At 35.0% G+C, this 20,181-nt stretch overlaps 1 protein-coding gene across 12 annotated transcripts in view; it reads left to right on the forward strand.

Moving 5' to 3' along the window:
- Positions 1-20,181, forward strand: part of CACNA2D1 (calcium voltage-gated channel auxiliary subunit alpha2delta 1) — a 433,696-nt gene that overhangs the window by 220,081 nt on the left and 193,434 nt on the right. For all 12 annotated transcript variants that reach the window (XR_003561824.2, XM_027811464.2, XM_055712038.1 and 9 more), the window contains exon 5: positions 10,940-10,984. Coding sequence is in view for 11 of the 12 variants with exons in the window: in XM_027811464.2 (XP_027667265.1) it covers positions 10,940-10,984 (45 nt within the window). In the remaining variant the exon portion in view is untranslated. The remainder of the gene's footprint in view (positions 1-10,939; positions 10,985-20,181) is intronic.

The following is a 20,181-nucleotide window of genomic DNA, read 5'->3' on the forward strand; positions in this document are numbered from 1 at the left end:
TTTTGCCATATGAAAAGAAGCTATTCACAGATGCTTATACTTTGAGGAAGTTACTGTGATGAGAAGGTTAGTGGTTTCCTGAACCTTTTGAAAGACTGTATTTACCAAAATTAAAAAGGATTTAAAAGATTTTTTTTGTCTCAGGGCTGTCCCTGACTACTTTGCTTTCGACTTAGATGACTGGAAGAAGAATATGGAAGATGGTTATTTGTATCTCTTTATATATGTAGCCATTTTTTTAAACACAGTAAGTCCAGAAGAGTCTCCTTTTCGTTTTCTTTCCTGTTCAATTTTGACACATGCAAATACATAAAATCCTAGATTTTTTTTTTTATTCTTTGGGGAGACAGTAAGAATAATGAGGGACGTTTGGCTGGTAGGGGAAAGAGAGAATAACTTTTTGAATCATTACAGTTTGTTATCCCCCTGCTAGGATAGGCCAGATGCATATTATATATTTTTCTTCTACTTGAATGGGAGTGTATATTGATTTTTGCTGTTTGTGTCCATTGGGACTGTAGTAATATTATGTGACTTCCTATTCATAATATAAAACATATGTCCAATACTGGGCTTGTTCCAGAGTCTGTTTGATTGACTTCAACAAATTTTGGCTCAGACTGAAATAAAATTATTTGAAAAAGTCTTGGGAACATAGTGTGAAGTGAGTTGGGTGCAAAGTGGATGGTATTTGCTATGCTACTTCTATATCATATTTTTCTTCAAAAATAAACCATCCACAATGTTTGCAATTGCAAAATAGTAATTTAAAAAATTTGGTAAATAAGATTAAAACCTTCAGGACTGTTTTCAAATGGATGCGGGTCTAGACAATCAAGTAATTGACTCTTAAAATAATGGGGATGATATAAGAGCAAGAGCTTCTTATCCTGCCCCGCTGGTTACTAGTGATACGGTTTGCATCAGGGATCCTGCCACTGGTCCTTTGAATCCTCAATGTAGAAATTTGGAGCTGAAGCTTTGTTAATGCCTTTAGCCTTATTTTTGTCATATAGAGCTGTTCTACTGAATAATGCCATTCAAAGATGGAATGAATTTCCTATCCCAAGAGTTATTCTCCATAGTCCTACCTTACATGTGGAGCTCCTGGCTGGTAGTTTAGCTGCTGGGTACACATAGGATGGAAGAAAACAAATAAAGCACAATGTTTCTAAAATTAATTGGTACTTTTTATTTGAGAGAAATCCAAAACAAACCCACACAAATAGATTGCAGACTGCCAGAAAAACAGAAATTTCCTGATAGAAAGCCTGTTTTTCTTTTCTCCCATTAAAGTCTGTGGGGGAAATTAAATTTTCAGAAATGACAGATTTCTCCATCTGCTCAATGCAGACAACTTTTCATCTGCTGAAAATAAATTAAAAAATATAAATTCTAATAGCTTTGACACGTAAGTCCTGCTACTAATGGGTGCCCTGATATTTCTTCCCAAGTGCTTGTAGACTTGTGGTACTCGCCTTACTAAACTTACCTCTTTTCTAAAAAATGAACAGAATGGTTCTTTTTAGACATGTCTAATTATTTTCTAAGATGTTTATGTTTAATTAAAGTACTCTTATGTACCTGTTACTATTGGTATCTGTTTTGTCAGGAAAACTGAGCAGTAACAGAAGGTAAAAGGCTGCATAGCCAAGTGGGAACAGATAGCTTGATAGTCTTAGGTACAGAGAACCTTATATTAACATGTCCAGTATTTATTAGAAAGAGGAATATACTCTAACAACGTTTTTCCTAAGTACTAAGTCTTCCATTTAAATTAGTCTTGGTAGGTTTGAAGACGGTACCAGCTTGAAAGTTAATTTTCCATTTTCTAGGTATGTACAAGTTTCCATTCACCAAATGTCGTACCAATATGAAAATGATTGATGAGTATAACAAGAATAAAGTATTCCACTGCAGGAATGTTGCAGCAGAATTCTGAAAGGCTAGAAGTTTAAAATTATGTTCTTTTGGCATCTGTCCCCATGTCAGTATGATGTGCTGAATTGTAGCTGTATTTTAGTACATGGTTAATGTTTGCATATAGTCTTGCATAGTGATGCTTGTGGTTTTACTGTACATCAAAATATTAACCTTGAGGAGAATTTTTCAGTTTGACTAATTGAAACAGTAATTCTGTGTTATAATCAACTATACCAGAGTGTAGTATCAATATGGTTTTGCATTATTAAATCTTCAACCACTAGTTCTTCCTTCCTGCATGAAGTATTTGGCCTTTGATAATTCAGTTAAAAAGCCCCAGCAACTTAATTGGTTGCGACATTTGATTTGTTTAGTCCACTAGTTGCACTAAAAACATAATATAAAATCCCTAGCGTTAAAAACAATTCATTAAGACAAAGACTATCCTTACCAGTAGGCAAATTAACAAAATTCCATTGCTGTGTTACTAATTATCTGCATGTCCAACAAAGATTGTCTGCTGATCACTGGCCATTAAGTATATAGTATGTCTTTATGCAGAAATTATTAATGGAATGGGTTGTGTTATTTCAGAAGAACAGACAAATCTGATTCAGGTTGTCTGACAGGTATTTCTCATCACTTTGTGGGCTGAATTACATTTAAACTGATTCATTCAACCGCTTTTGTTTTTTCATTCTACAGTCAAATTGCAGTTAGTACTTAAAATGCATTCTTAATCTTTTTCAGGAAGTTAAGTATCATTCTGACAGCTTAAGTAATCCAATGGCAGTTTCTTGTAACAATCTTACGGTGAAAATTAGCTGAAAATTGATGAGTTCTATTTGACATGGAAATTTTTTTCCTATTCTTTACAGTTTCTATGAACAGTTCTAGAGATTTGAAGGCAGGAGTACTCTTTCTAGTATATTTTATCCTTCTTTTTGAGGCTGTGCATGCAAACTTAATGCTTTTAACTACTTCTGGTTTTTCTAAGTAACGTATAATGTAGCATAGTATGGACACTGGGAGGAGAAAATAAAAGAAAACCCCAACTCTTTTTACTCTGTATAAAATAGCAGGGTTTTCTCCTGAGCTTTGAACATGGTATAAAAACCTTCTTACTCAGCTTTACTAATTGTAATTTGCACAAGACAAATTAAATCAGGCATGGTTAAAATCAGCATGTAATTGGATGTTGTCACAGTGAGGAAAAAAACACGAGATAACATGTCGCTGTGAAGGTCATGTTATTAAGTGGACTGAGTGATGGATGGGCTGTGGCAGCGCAACCTTTGCACACACACACACAACCATGCACAACGTTAGCTGAGACCTGCACTGGTCACAGTGCCAATGAGTTGGCAGAACCCAGCCTGGGGTACGTGGGATGCTTGCTCTGGCCAGTCTCAGTTCTGGGCTCCGGGCAGTGGTTTGCCACCAATGCGGGCTGGTTCCACCTTGATGCCTGACTTTCCTGGCATGTCAGACATCCACGTGGCAGTGTTTCCCTACAGTGTCTGTTACTGGGGGGTTTATAGGAAAGTGTCACAGGATACCAGTCAAGTCAGTCCCTAAAATTATGTTTTTCCAGCATTTCAGGTGTTCCTTGTCATTCACTGATGTGCAGTCTGTACCAAGGCTCATTAAATTCACACCTTGTTTGCACTGCTGTGTGTACACAAAGCCTTGTGCCTTTGGCCATGGCTCGTTGCACTTGGCTCTTGATCAAGGCAAGGACGTGATGCTCCTGTGAGCTGTTAAGTATTCAAAAGCTATAATAGCATAATGTATGATCTCCTATTTGTAACACATATTTACTGTTACAAGTATTTTCATATTGTGCCTTCCATAAACCATCAAATATACCATGATTTGGTAAAATAACTTACCTTTCAACAAGAGTTCATTGAATACAGGATCTGCATTTAAATAGATTTTGTATTTTTTAAATACATGCTATCTTAATATATTTCTTCACAAACATTGTGGGTTTAATTTTTTCAGTTTTATTTTCACTGTATAGGTTTCAAAGTTTTAACCGGACCACTTCTGTCAAATGTATTTCACAAAATATATCATCAGTCAAATTAAAGGAAGCAAATACTGATTTTGCTATATGGTATGCTCTAATGCAGAATTCAGAGTTCAGAATAACGTTCATAGTAATTTTTCTAAATAGGAAACTCCTGCCCTGTAAACTATACTATTCACGTGGTCAGAAGAAAGGAAAGAAAGGGGAAGAGGAGATAATAGCAGAGCAAGTGTCCATTCCATTTACTAATTGTGACTTAATTGACCTAATGTATTTGGATGTCATTGATTATTACATATTGAAAAGAATGATGTATTCAATAATGGGAATCACCTCAAGTTACAGGGGTGAGAGGCTTCAGTTTATGGGTCCTGACTGTGAAGGTATGAAGCAGGGTCTAAATTTCTGTGAGATGTGAAGCCTCAGGTTCTGTAAAGGTCCTTATAGAAATAAGATATTAAGATACCTAGAGAATATTAATGTTTGAAACTCAAGTACTTCCAGAGGTTTAGGTTCTTCCAAGTTCAGATTTCAATGAACTTTTTCACGATCTCAGTTTTTAACTCAATTAATACCTCAATTCTGTCCACTGTCAGCACTGCAATCTTTGGATCAAAACCCCACAGAACTGATGTCAAGGGCTTGAAAATGCATTTTTTTTTTTTTTTTATAGTGTATATTTTTCTGGAATCTGTATCTGTACATTACTTGTCTGATAAATTATCTGTTTATATGAGGGTTTATGTTTTAGTCCCCCTGTATAGCTTACAGATGATTAATATATTACTCGTTTATCACCCTGATGCATCTGTGAATGGACAAGTGACCATCTCATGAAAACTGTCAATAAATTTGAAGGTTTCCAAATTGATAATTTCAGTGAAGGAATAACCTGTAAATGGATGCTGAATGAGTTGATCTTTCTCACCTTTTAAAAGAAACTGTATTCCATGACAAAGAGTATGCAGTACCTTTAATTCCCCTTTATGTTATGTCCCGTAATCTTCACCTTCATCTTTTCATTCCAATTATTAGTCTCAGTAGAATCTTGAGAAAAACGCTTTACACAGATCTGATGAAAAAGGCTTATCATAAATTACGGTGCACATCTGGAAGATTTAATTAGTGTATATAATTTAATATTCTGAGAAAGTAGTTCTTTGATCAGATTATGTTTTGGGGAAAAATGTCTAACCCAAGTGATGCATTTCCCCATATTATGGGTAATATGGGGAAATATATCTAGACTGGGATGTTATTGAACTGTTTGATATTTGTAATTTTTTAATTAAAAATACTTCGATTTTTAAAAGATCTTGTTTCTAAGTCCTATTTCAAGATCCTGTTGGAAATGCACTTTATAATCCATTTCTTAAAGCCCACATTCAAAGTAATTGCAACTAATTTACTATATTGCCTGACTTTGTGTTCACTTTAAAGCCAGAAGGTAAATCAGTATTTCTAATCATGGATATTGAAGGGAAAAAATAAAGTTATTACCTGGTAATCCCCTTATTTTACCTGTGCCATTTCACTTTACGTAAAATTACAAAGCTATAACAAAAGAGGTTGTTAATACTTGACATTCTTTCCTTTTTTCCCTTATTTGCAGACTTTCATTCCCTAAAGTTACTCTTTTTAGAAATAGCTGTCATTTTTAATTTGTGGTAGGCCATATTTAGCTTTCTTTTCTGAAGAGTCTGATTGTGCCTTAAACTGCATGTCAGGCTGTATAAGGGATTAAACTAAAACTACCTGGTTTATTTGTCATAGGATTTATTAGGTTGGGTTTAAACCTTAATTAACCTAAAGGTATTAGAGTGGACTTTTTTTAATGCACATCTTTATCCAAGAAGATACAAGAAAATGTTTTTTAAAATTAATGCAGATAGATTTTACAACAGTTAATGAAATTTTTTTTTAGCATTTATAGGCATTGACACTAATTTCATCCAGTATGTTTATGAAATATGAAATTATTCGGTATTATTAGTATTTTTATTGCTGCATGCTGAGCAACAGAACTCCCAGTTCTTTCATTAGTGTTCTATGTGTTTTAAAAAATGTGTGGGATTGATATGATTTTAAAATGTTCTCCAAATTTGTATCTGTATTTCTAAGAACTTATTTTTAAACTTAACAGTCAAAATCAGACATATATTTGTAATATGGCTTGTTTTTTTCTCATTTTTTGATTTCTTACTCTACCTCATTACCTGCAGAACAAAATAATCCTCTTAGGTATCACTACTAGAAGGTCAACTGCAATATAAAGGAGCTTTTATATGTTGCCTCTTGGATGCCTTAACACATTTTGTATAATATACTTAGAGGTCATGGGAAGTATGCTATTTTAAACCGAAATTCAAATAATCATATTTTTCAGTAATATATATTTGCAGTATAATCTACTATACTACTTTTAGGTTTGCCGCCAGTGGTTCATTGAAAAAAATGTTTCAAGTATGGAGACCTTTAAAAAGTCTTCTGTTTTCCTTTCTGAGGGAGTTCATTGTCTTCTTTATTTACAATTGTTTTGGAACTGCTACTTTTAGAAAAAAATGGTATTTGTGATGTCTGTCTGAACATATTACATTAATTTCTTCATATATGAAAAGCTGCAGAAAATTGGTTTTTCCCTCTCACCCTATTTTTTAATATAATTTATTTATTTTCAGGTAGTTCATTATAGTGTCTCACATAGTTCTAGAATTAATTTCAGGCCTTCAATCTCCCCTGTGTGCCTAACACCATTTTGGGCCACATCACAGGATCTAGGTTACACAGAGTCTCTAGGAATCCTTATGTACATACCTGAGGGCATAAATAATCTTAATCACAGCTTCAGTGAAAACAGCATTTCTGAATAGATAGTGCTGAATGTTTGTTAAGATCCTAAGATCTCCAGGTTTTGGGTTTTTTTTTCTTTCCTGAATGAAATACAAACATCTCTTGTGGAAAAGCAGATACTTCAAAATTCACATATACAAAGTTTCCACTGAAAAAGAGGTTTGACCAGTTAATGGGGTGCATATTTCATGGAAATTCTTGGAATTGTAGCATAGGAGATACAGAGCAAGTTTTCCTACAGAAGCCATTACGTGGCAGTGATGACAAAGAGTTTTCATCTTTGTCACTGGGTAAAGGAGAATGTACAGCTTTTACCAACAAAATTACAAACATATATTATTACTAGTTACTTTACATAATTATCTGTAGAGTCAGGTATGTCTTGTTGCAATGCAATCCCTTTGTGTTGTTCTTAAAAGAATTTGGTAGAAAAAAAGTATTATTTCCTGTGATGACAAGCCAGTTTCAGCTCCATTCACATAATCATGAACTGAGATTAGGCATTTAACTAGTTGAATCAATAGACTGTGTCTATAAACTTGCTCCATAGAGAATCAAAATACAAGTGTTGGTGTTGGTGTGAATCCAAATTTCCTCTGCAGATATTCTAAAAGACTGCATTTTCCCATGCTTTTCTTCAGTTTGATGAATCTGTGTTTTTCTTTAAATCTCCAGCTACAAACCTCACAGAGACCAGAAACTTTGGATTTTGTGTGGTAAAATTTAGGAAGCCATTAATACTACCCAATATGTAGTGTTTCTCATTGGAATTGTTTTATACCCAAAGTGGGAAACAAAGTACAAATGAAATAAAAAGCAATATAGAGACAATGGAACAATCTAACTTCAGCAGGAAATAATATTAATGAAAGTGCGGAACAACAACAAAAGATTATTAGGATAGAATAAAAGAAAATAGTAAGAGTCACAAATAAAATGTTTATGACCTGGACTGTCCTTGTCAGGTACTGAAACTGTTGCTTTGAAAGGGAAATTAATGACAGTGAAAATTACCCTTCAAATTTCCAACTGTAAATTTTGTAAACTTGTATACTGATGCTATGCTAAAGTTTCTAATTTGTGCATATGGTCTCCTAAAGGCATTCTTCCATAAATTCATCTTCAGAACTGCCTTACTAAATCCCTTCATTCATGAACAGAAGTAACAGTATTTGCCCCTCTTTCTCATAGCATTACTGGATGAAGAACAAAAGTAAATTTCTAGGATATTTACATTGTATCTTAGGCTTGCTGAATAAGTGTGCAGTATTACCTGGTGGCAGAAGTGTGTAACAATGGGAAGATTCAAATTCTGTGTCAAGAAGTTAATAAATAACTAAACTACTGACTCGAGAACCAGCAACAAAGCAATTTATTCTTGTCATCTAGAAGTGGTTAAATTATGAAAAATTGTCCTCTAAAGATCTAACTGATCCGTAAATCTAATTTGTGAACTGTACAGCATTCAGTGTGTTGTAGGGATGTCTATCTCATATTTTCTATATTAAGAGTAGTGAGCTATGACCAATGTCAGTGTTAGTTTATGCATTAAATAGGTAATATTTCCAGGCAGGGTAATGAACTACCAGATATAAATAGCCTAAGAAAATACCTAATTCACTGGGGTTGGGTGGGGTGGGCAGCTATTTTAATTAACTTGTAAATGTATCGTGTTTCTGAAACATAATTCTTTAATAGGTAATTTAAAAAATACTGTTTAGTCCAGCAGAAGTAGACAGCAAAGCTATGCCAGCTTTGACCAATTTAAACAAATAAATATGAACATAAAAGACAGGGGAAAACATAGTTGTGACAACAAAGAATAATTTTCTTTAACTAGTTGAACAAAGGTGTATACTTAGAGGACAGTGTTAAAATCCTACACATTAAATGATTCTATGACAACATATACCGTTATGGTAAACCTGAGAAATGGGGAGGAGGTGGAGAAATAGACTGATATCTAAATAAGAGTCAATACAAAAGAAGGCCTAATAGAATTGTGCCATCATGGAAACGTGGTGGGATGACTTGCACAACTGGAGTGCTGCAATGGATGGCTATAAACTCTTCAGAAGGGATAGGCAAGGAAGGACAGGTGGTGGGGTAGCCCTGAATGTTGGGGAGTGTTTTGATTCTCTACAGCTTAATAATGGTGATGATAGGGCTGAGAGTTTATGGGTAAGAACCAAGGGAAAGTCAACAAGGCAGATATCCTGGTAGGAGTCTGTTATAGACCGCCCAACCAGGATGAAGAGGCAGCTGAAATACTATGTACACAGCTGGGAGAAGTCTCACAATCGGTAGTCCTTGTTCTTGTGGGGGACTTCAACTTACTGTGTTCAGTTTTGGGCCTCTCACTGCAAGAAAGACATTGAGGTGCTGGAGCATGTCTAGAGAAGGGCAATGAAACTGGTGAAGGGTCTAGAGCGCAAGTCTTATGAGGAGCGGCAGAGGGATCTGGGATTGTTTAGCCTGGAGAATAGCATGCTTGGGGGATAACTTGCTTTCTGCAACTACTTGAAAGGAGGCTGCAGTGAGGTGGCGGTCAGCCTCTTCTCCCAAGTAACAAGCAACAGCACAACAGGAAACAGCCTCAAGTTGTGCCAGGGGAGGTTTAGATCCAATACTAGGAAAAAATTCTTCACTGAAAGGGCTGTTAAGTGTTGGAACAGGCTGCCCCAGGAAGTGGTTGAGTCACCATCCCTGGAGGTATTTAAGAGACATGTAGATATGGCACTTAGGGACATGGTTCAGTGGTGGACTTGGCAGTGCTGGGTTAACAATTGGACTGAATGATTTTAAAGGTCTTTTCTGACCTAAACGATTCGATGATTCTATGATTCTGTGTTAATAGCATTTACCTCAAAGTGGCACTTAGCTCATCTGTAATATATTTCATGTTAGGATCTCAAAAAGGTTAAAAAGGATAGAATGAATGATGTCATTATTTATGGAGTAAGGAAAACGATGATTTATAAAGATGAACTGCATTACCTTGTAGCACATGTCATGGTACTTTTTTAGTGCAAGTAGTAATTGTTGTTGGCTTACCCACTTGAAAAAAGATTACTGAAATCAATCCTTTCTGTTGGAATCTATAACAGAAAAACATTTTTTCTGGTCCACTTTTTATTTAGAAACATAAATCCAAAGTTATTACTGTAAACAGAACTGAAACTATAAATTAAGGCTATTTTTGGAGGTTAACTGCCAATTGCCTCTTTTAAACAAGGTTCTGGACATGGAGAAATGTAACTTTTTCTCTTTCTTTATTCAAAATCTGTAATGGGACTTAAAAATACTATGTACATATTTGGCTTTCATATAGAAAAGCACACAAAAATTGCTTACTTTCATTCAAAATTGTATAGGGCACGTTACATCAATTCTATTTAGTGGAAAGCTGCTACAGTGAGCCTTAATCTTTAAGGCTTTAAATGGTTCATAAATATGTCACGAGAGAGCAAAACCATATTCCATAGATTTCCTATGTTTTCAAACAGCTGTAGACATTGCACTGTGTGGAGCTTCTGACTGATTTTTTCATGGAAACTAGTAATCTTCTCCTTCATTGCTTTGCTTGAATTACATCATACAGTGGTTCCACGGAGCTGCCAGGATCCGCTCTATGCAACAGTCAGACTCTCCAGTGATGTATTTTCCCAGACTTTATTTTCACTGTGGGAGATGAACATAACAATAAATGTGTGTGCAAGAAATACTTAACCCACTTAGCATTGCCCATGTGTTGTATCTATTGCCTGCTAGACGTCATGGTGCATAAATCACATAACAGCGGAGTGAAGAAGTCAAATGTCTGTAAAAGAAACAGTTTACGAAAGTCTTTTATGAGCTTTGGATTTTGCCCAGCGTTGTCTATATTTTTCTAGCTGGCTTTTTCAGTGACTTACATTGCTTATCAGGGAAGAAGCATTAAATGAATGAAGTTAAACACAAGCATGTGAAATATTACACGCAACAAGAGAGCAACAAAGGTCTGATTCCATCATATTTCAAGGAGAATGTATAAATAAACGTGGCTTTATTTTAAAATGGATATTAATAAAAATTGCTAGCAAACTTTATTTTCTACTTTCAAACTAACAATTACTTTTGTTTCTCTTACAGAATAATGATATAATCTATTACAACGCAAAAGATGATCAGAATGATGTAAGTAAAAGTAATATGTTTCTTTTTGTTTCATTACCTGTAAACTCAGAAAATTAAGGGATTGAAAATATTAATGAAACTCTAAGACTATCATTTAAATATTTTGTGGAAGCAATAAACCAAGAAACTTAGAAATGTCTTCAAAAGTTTCAAGAGTTAGAAAATATTTTATGTTCTAATTCTCAGTCTGCCTTCCCTCATACAGTCTGAGTTACTGATCAGGCAGGGAATATACTGGGAGAAAAAAGATCCAGACAGCATCATCATTCCCTTTTTGAAATATAATAAAATCATAATTACAGGACTGGAGAATCAAAATGATAAATGTAAATAGTTTTCTTTGAAGGAACCATCTTTTGGCCCTGTTTTCCACGCTCACATGATCTTGTTCTGTATTCTTTGTAAGAAATTTTTTACATGTTTTTTACATGAAAGGAAAGCAAATGTAAAATATTGCTGAGTAACTATTCTCATGCCCTTTCTGATAACCCCTATGAATGTAATAAGCTTTGGGGAAATTGAAAATCCAGTCCCAATATTTAGACAAAATGTATGATATTTCAGTTCCTGTTTCTACTAAAACTCGTCTTGAAGTTTCCTGGCTAGCTTTAACTATTAGAAATCTTAATGTCTTCTAGGGAGAAGACAAGTTATCCTCACCTTCACTTGAGATAATACAACTGCTTGTCTTCATTACAGCTTTAATTTATAAAACCATAGAAAAAAAATTTGTAAATACATTAATCAGAATTGCCAGCATGCTTCATTTGCACTTTTTAATCAAGTAATCTTTAGAGATTGATGGCATTACTATTGTAATTGATGCTTCTGCTGTAAGGCAATTAAAGAAGGTACATAGATCATGTCAAGCAGAACTATTTGATATGCTTATATAGAGTTACGGGTATTGGAGTTGTGATGCAACAAATTCTACTGTGCTGAGTTTTAAAATGTGCATGTTTTCAGTAAAATTCATTAAAAGTAACCTAAATTTGAAATACATTGGTCTTTTCTTATTAAATTCACTAGGACTGCAGGTGCTAATCACTTCTGGAAACAGATTTAGAAAGCTTAACTGTTGGATTTTTAATGTAAATGTACCATATAGCGATGGTAGATTATGGTGTGAAGTAGAAGACCCTGCTGTATCTCGTATGATTAAATAATAATCTTGGGAAAGGTCTTGGAAGTGACTGCTTATAAAACATAATTCCAAGTCTGTTAGGCAAGGCAGGAAAGGAAATACCATTCCAGAGTTTACTCTCATTTTCTGACTTTCCTCAGACACGCCCCCACAAAAAACAAGCCCCCCCCCCCCCCCCCCCCTTATACCACCAGGTGTCCTATTTGTATTTCTGTTTCAGTTTTATTAGTTTTTATGTCTTTTTGAACTCTTGGAATGAAGTTTATAATAACCTCTATTGTCAAGTTAAGAATAGATCCTTGTGGGTCAAGGCCAATCTGTTAAAAGTCAAGTTACACTGTAACATGGCATCAGCAAAACAGAGTGCAATAACAAAACCCAACACCAGCTTAGATTATTTTGAAATGTTTTGAATCACAATGACAAATCTTAAGCCCTACAAATTTCAGCTTAGTGGGGCTAAAATGTTTTGCAGATCTGTGCTGTCTAGACTGTGTGAAATATAAAAATATAGCATAGAGACTGTGGTTCTGTTTGACTTGGCAGTATGTTTTTAGGGCTATATTTGTTGAAGTAGGTATTTATATTTCCCTCATAACAGTCCTCAAAACAAAAGGGTAAAGAGGGAGAAGGAAAAAAAAAAAAAGGAGGTTTTGTGATTTATTTTTTTTGCTTTTAATCTCTTTATTAAATTCTAAGTTTAGAAAACAATACAAAGGGAAAAGATACCTAGAAAGTACAGTATTTATAAACTCTGGTTGTTTGAGAGCGTGTGCTTTCTGTTAATCATTTAAGATTTCTTGGCTAGCTGATCAGAACAAATGTTTTCACTTAAGGAGATACCATTAACAAGTTTCCCCTGAGTTCCAATTACACCATGAAAAGAGAGGTCAGTCTCAGATATCTCAGCCACTGATAAATTGGTTTAGCATATTTGCTAAGGGCTGGATTTGTTCAGCCTATAGATACATACTCAATTTCTGCCTCCTCACATGCAAAGAAGAGCAATGAAGCTGGTGAAAGGTCTAGAGAGAAAGTCCAGTGAGGAGCAGCTGAGGGATCTGGGGTTGTTTAGCCTGGAGAAAAGAAGGGTCGGGGAGACCTTATCAGTCTCTACAACTACCTGAAAGGAGGTTGCAGCAAGGTGGGTGTCCATCTCTTCTCCCAAGTAACAGACTACAGAACAAGAGGAAGCAGCCTCAGGTTGTGCCAGGGGAGGTTTAGATTGGACATTAGGAAAAATTTCTTCCCCAAAAGGGCTGTAAAGCATTGGAACAGGCTGCCCAGGATACTTATTGAGTCACCGTTCCTGGAGGTATTTCAAAGACATGGAGATGTGACATGTGGGGACATGGTTCAATGGTAGACTTGGCTGTCCTAGGTTAATGGTTTGACTTGATGATCTTACAGATCTTTTCCAACTTAAATGATTCTATAATTCTTACTATTTAGAAAAGGTGAATGTTTCATAATGATGCTAAACATTATCCTCCTTCAGCTGCAATATCAGTATTAATTATTAATAAAAATAAATTGTATTTATAATATAGAGAAAGCCCAATTATTTTAGAGATGTAATTTATACATGCAGATTTATATCTCTTTAAAAGGCCCTGTATTTCAGGAATCACTAACATTCACCTCCTAAAAAAAGCTCTTCTGTGTCTTGAGTTTTTTAGTGTTAAAATTATTATGCAAATATTTCTTTAAAAATTTGAAATGTAAGAATTCTCTTCCTTCATCAGGAAAGTTGAGGATGATTAGATAAAGCAGATTAGGAATCCAAGAAAAGAAAAATTATTCAAATTGTAGCACTTTGTTGGGAATAAAAAGCTCTGGGTATGCTTATGGATTATTTGCATCTCATTAAGGTGGTAATAATCAGTTAAATACTCTTTGATAAAGCACATTAAGTGTGGAAATAGCTGTATTAGTGTCTGTTCACTGTGATCAGTAATCTAACCTGAAAGAAAAAGCAGTAAGCATAAAATGGTCAGTGATCTGAATTTTTCTGAGAAAATCTACATCCAGGTCTCAAGTATGTATGCAAACACCACAGACACTTCTCCCCAGTCCTGCCTGAAAAAATACTTGAGAGTAGCTGGGTGGCATCTTTTTAAAGAGAGATCCTAATAGAATCATCCTTAAAGCACTGCCTAGTAAAACTGCTTTTGCCATCCATTCTTTGTTGTCTCTAACATTCATATTTTTTTTTCTTTGCTGTGAGCCTTCATTTAATCCCAGGACATGATATTATATTTGTTTTTCAGTGTAAGTAGGAATAATTAGTAGCAGTAATGTATTTTTTAAAAATTAGATATCTAAGTGAGTCACTGTGCATATCTCTAGAGAGTTGTTCGGTTTAATCTGAGATAGGCGTCTAAGGTCAGCAGAATCACTTCTAGGAGTGTGTTTCTCTCTGGTGACCAGGTTCCTATAACAGACCTTTTTAGATCTTAACCTTTAGATGTTGAAGAATTAGAAGTAATTAATCTCACAGGTCCTGCCTGCCAGATCTTATTTGTCTCCACTCATCCTTTTAAAATTATAGCTTTATCGGAAGAACAATCTTCTAACTTAAATTCTGTGTATTTTTTCTGGTGTATGTTAATATGCTGCAGTATAGTTTTATTTCCTTCGTTATGTGCTGTGTTCAGGAGTTCCTTCCCTCTCATTTTTCATCTGTCATCTTTATGGGCCTTTTTGAATCTAATGACTGTGTTTGCTTGGACTTTTTTTTTTTAAAAAAGGCACGTGAATATCAATTGTTCTTTGGCCTTTGGATTTCTCAGCCTTTCGGATAAAACAATCAATTTGTAACCCCTTAGTCCATCAATCAGTAATATATCTTTTTGTACTCTTTATCCTACAACAGCAATTAGATTCTACTTGCTTATTGCCCCCCCAGCACTGTATGTAATGTGTGAACACTTCATGATAATTAATGAGTTTTATCCTCACAACAAGGTAGGAGGCATTATATTCCCATTTTTCATCTCTCGTAGGAAGATAATGGCCAAACTTGTAATTTAATACCTGTCTCTCAGGTTTTCATTCACTGTCCTTTCTCCTAGAACCCTTTCAGTTTGATATATTGGAGTCTGTGTCACGCACTTTAATTTGCAGGTGTCAAGAATTTGTATAGTATTTGGACAAATGCTGCGGTGCTTTTATTGGACAACTGAGTGGTACCACATTCAGATGCCCTTTCCCATAAATTTTAATATGCCTTTGCCCGTTTTCTTTTCTTGTCCTTTGTACCCCACCCTGTTTATAGTAATTTTTACTTTACAGTTCAGTTCTTTCCTCTTTTTTTGTACTGATCTCCATTTTATTTCTATTGATTCCACATCTCTTTTATAGATTATTTCTAAATCTATTTTTAGTGTTTCCATGTGTTCAGGTAATCCATCTCTCCACTATGCAATGAATTGCTCAATGGCTTAGTTTTCATTCTTCCTTAATGTTTCTCTCATCTTCTCTTTGCATCTTGCTCCTTTTCTACTTTTTTAAAGTGTAGTTTCCTGTCGAAGTTTTATAAACTCCTTCCTGCACAAGGTACAACAGCCTAAAGAAAGGAAGACTGATTTTTTTCAGTGCTTGAATGGAAAGGACTTAAGTATTACAAATGAACAAATAAATGTTTCTTTAAAATGAAACAAGCCACACCCCACTGGAAGTTTGCAGCTTTTACTCATTAGGCTTTAATTGGGACCAGCCAGTTGCATCTGGTGGTAAAAGTAGTGTCCCCGGTTAACACAAGTGATTTATTAGAGATTCCCTTTGTGCAGTCCCATGTTGGATTGCAGTCACGACTAACAGAGCAGTACTTCTTGTGCAGTTATTGATCATGTATTAAGTGATAATAGAATTTTTTATTGGATTTTACTTAATTAACATTAAAGCTGTGGAAGTTATGGGTCTTTTTGCAGAGTAAGTACCTGCACAAAATGTGAATACACTCTGTGACTAATTAGGGTTAGTGTGTGTGTGTGGGGAAAAAGGGAAGCAATCTGGAGCATGCCTATGGCTGGTTTAAATACGACAACATTTTTTATTATTTTATAAAAATTGCAGGGAGAAATCTTTTAAGACTGATAAACTGTTTTTGCCACATAGTAGTATTCCTAATTCAGTGTTGCCTTGCTATTTTGGAATAATATGTGAAACATTAGTGCTTTCTGAGTTTAAAACTGCAGTATAAATGCAGCTATTGAGGAGGTTTTTTTGTAAATAGTAATGATGAAAAAAATATATATCTACATCAAGCTGAAAAATCTTGTAAAACTAAGAAAGGATGATTAGGTGTAAATTTAAACATAATTTAAAAAAAATCCTGGTGGGTTTTATATATACAACAGTAGTGGGCATATCAGGTGGAATGCATAGATGGAGAACATAGGAATTGATTGTAATAATCTTTTGCCTGCTAAGCTATAACCTGTTCCCTTTCCATCTGCTGAATCCATCTCCCATTTTAAAATGGAGAGCTGAAAAAAATTTTCATACAGGACACATCCTGCCACTTGCTTCATTCAGAAAGTACACATCCTATGCTTTTTAGAAGACAAAAATAATTCCCACTCCCCAAACTTTTTCTTATTATTTTTCAATATGAATATATGGCCAAATTAAATGCTGGGCAGAAGCACCAGAGAACAGAATTGTTATCCAGGAGTCACACGTACAGTTCTGCTATTTATGGTATCAGGTGTTGCAAAATTGGCTTAAACTGGCTGTGATTTGCAGCTATGATTAATTTAGTGAAAGAAAACCTGATAGTGAATTAGCCCAGGTTTACTTGAAACCAAGTCTGAAGCTACTCTAGATTTGATCAAAGACACGCTGAATTTTTTTCTCCTGCTGCCAGAAGAATTCAGGAATTTTCTGGCTTTTTCCTCATTACATACATAGAAAAATGGCAGAATGATAAGATTTATTCAGCAAACAAGTGTAGTATTGAAGGTATTTTATAGCTGGCCAGCAGAAAAGAAGAGTTTTATTTATAAGACAGTGTCCGAGCTGCTGCCTGTTGGGTCAGGTAGAGTCCTTAAGGGGGGAGATTGCACCTGAACATTGTTAGTTGGGAGGAAGGTTTGGAGCTGGGGCAGGGCAGATGGGGTCCTCCAGGGATCAAGTCTCAAAGGTATAAAGAGACTTTTCTAGAGACTGGAATGGTGATGCCGGGTTCTGCAAGTCCAACACCTGCCAGTTGCTGGGCTGAAAAGTGAGACTGATTGTAAAGACCAGCCCTGAGAAAGCTGGGGCAGGGATTGCTTTACCTATTATGTGTCATCCAGCAGATACAAATTTCCTCTGGTTTTGGAAGGTCTTTTAAATGTTATTCTGATAATACACACCTTTAGAAATCTCCCTTGTATCTGCGTGTGTAAAAAGAGTTCTATCTCAGTGCTTCGATTGGCTCTGGATGCCAGAATACAAATAACAAAATCAATGTCCCACAATCTGGTTTTAGCTACAGGTGGATTTCAAAGCATCCTGAGCTGAAGCTACTAATTTTTTGGCATTTCATAGACAGTGAAGGATAGGCATTTCCAGTGAGAAATTAGTCTCAAATAATTTAGGATGAGCTTAAGTGCTAGGCTGGAGAAGACGTAGTCTACTTTTGCAGTAGGGCAGCCTAGCAATAGTTTCCAGCTAACTTCTTTATCTAAAGTAGTGTGGTGCTCTTACTCCCTCTGCTTTCATTGTATGACAACCAATATGGTTTGACATTGCATCCATTTCACATAGTTACCTGTGATGTTACAATCACAGTTATGATGTGCAGTGTTTCGTTTTATCTTCTCTTTGTTCTTTACTTCGAAGATGAAAAAAAAAAAAAATTGTTAAAATGAGTCATAAAGAATTTGCCCCAGCTATTCTCATTTGTGATAAGTAAGTGGGCAAAGTGTGTTTCATAGAGATTGGAAAGTTTAGTTAGATAACTTGACAATAACTGTGATTTGTACACCCCTGCACTCAAGTTGACATGAACAAGTAGCTTTTGTATTTAGCAGGTCTCTTTAGGGATTATTTTTATTGTTGCTGCTTTTCGTGTGTGTAAATTACAGCTATTTTTTTAAGATTATTTTCTTCTCCTTCTGAACCTACTAGGGTTTTTCAGCAGGCCACGATATTGCAGATATCAGATTAAATAATATTTACATGTATTTACATACCTAGTTCTCATATTTTCTGTTTAATGTCACATCTCCTGATGGTGTGTGGTAGAATTGGAAATGGGAAAATTTCACTGGAAAACACCAGTTCACACTTCTTTTAGAGGATATTTTGTACGTTCTTGGAGAATCATGGTACCAAAATGGGCTAATGGCTAAATTTGTATAATAGACTGAAATATTAGTTGCCTTATGTTAGATGGAGATATTTTGAAATTGAACTCTTTGACTTAGGCTGCACCTGTGCCAGTTATTCTGATTCTTGACAATGCAACATTTTACTGAGGTTTTGTTTCTTCCTTCTTGCCCCCCCCCCTTAGGGTATTAGCTATACAAATGAATGCCAGATTCCAGCCTTTCTTTTTTTTTTTTTTTTTTTTTTTTTTTTAAAAATTATGACAACAGGGGTGACATTTTTCTAGGGTATTTCGCTACTAGACTGAACTAAGCTATAAGGGGGAAAGAACACTTGTGCTAGCATGAATTTTATCTTACTTTATGAAAGACTGTTAAAGAAGGACTGTTGACACACCTATAGAGGGAACATTATTAAAGCCTTAGAGAAGTTTCATTAGAACACTAATTTCTAATCTGTAATAAATGTCATATTTTCAGCTATATTATATTTTTTCTTAAATAAAAAATCATTTTAATTTAAATATATCTTGAATATTAACCTACACCTTTTGGTACTGGCCCATAGTACATGGCATTAATAATTAAGTCTATAACGCATTTAAAATTTTGTGAAATGAAGGGGGAAAAATTAGATTCCCATAGAAGTCCTAACCTATTTGTGTTTTCAGAAAATGCTTCCTGCTTGTTGCACGTTTTGATTCCTGAGAGTATTCCAAGCCTCTGTCCTGTGTTTCTCAAGTATATAATATATTCAGATATCTTAACCTTTGAAGTTGCCGTGTTTTAGATATCATACAACATACTTACTTCAGTACATATGTTGGCAAAATTTCATTTGAATTGATAGGTTTGAAAATGAATTGCCTTTAAATTGTAGATTCGTTTTTTATCTTTTATGTGACAAATTTAATTATGCTTCGAGGAGTTGTATCTCTCACACTGCAGTGTATAACAAGAAAAACTTTTATGGTTAAAATATATACTTGCTGCAGTGAAGATGTAGAAAATTCCTGTTATAAGATAGCAGAAAGCATCTTATTTTTAGTATATGGGGAGGAGAAGGAAAAGTGTGTTTTTTCTTGCATCTCTTGTTCACCCTTTTTATACAAGAGGACTTACTGTTCTTATTTATTGTAATTTCATGGTACCTTGACTTCTAGGTCTTTTAAGAAAATGTGTACTCCAATGTTTTTGCTGTGCACTTACCTCTCTCATGTCTGGAATCCAGTGTTCCAATTTCAAAGAGTGTGACTTGGATGCCATTGTTTGGAAAATGAGCATTGGAACTGATAGTGAGGGCATGATTGACATTGTCTGTTTTAGTAGCAAGACTTTTTGCATTTTTCACTGAGGAATGTGTGCCTTTTACCAAATATCACTGGGAAACATGTCAGGTCTTTCCATTTCAAGGCATTATAGGCAAGTTGGAGTCCAACCCGTAGGGAAAAAAGGCATTCCTTTGAGCTTCTTATTGAAATTATAATGATCTGTTGCCACAGGGAGCAGGGCTTCTTGCCCTTTTTTTTTTTTTTTTTTTGTGTGTGTGTGTTACTATTTCCATTAAAAAAACCTAGGTGTCAGATTTCTATTCCTTTATTCAAATTTGTGCGAGTCTTCTCCCAAATGAATATACGTTCAAGGCTGCAATGAAAAATACATGATAATGAAATATATAACTGCCTCAAAGCTATCTCCTACCTGTGAAACAGAGTTATGAAATAATAATGGCAAGA

The sequence above is a fragment of the Falco cherrug genome, chromosome 5 (assembly GCF_023634085.1).
Source record: "Falco cherrug isolate bFalChe1 chromosome 5, bFalChe1.pri, whole genome shotgun sequence".
NCBI classification, from domain to species: domain Eukaryota; kingdom Metazoa; phylum Chordata; class Aves; order Falconiformes; family Falconidae; genus Falco; species Falco cherrug.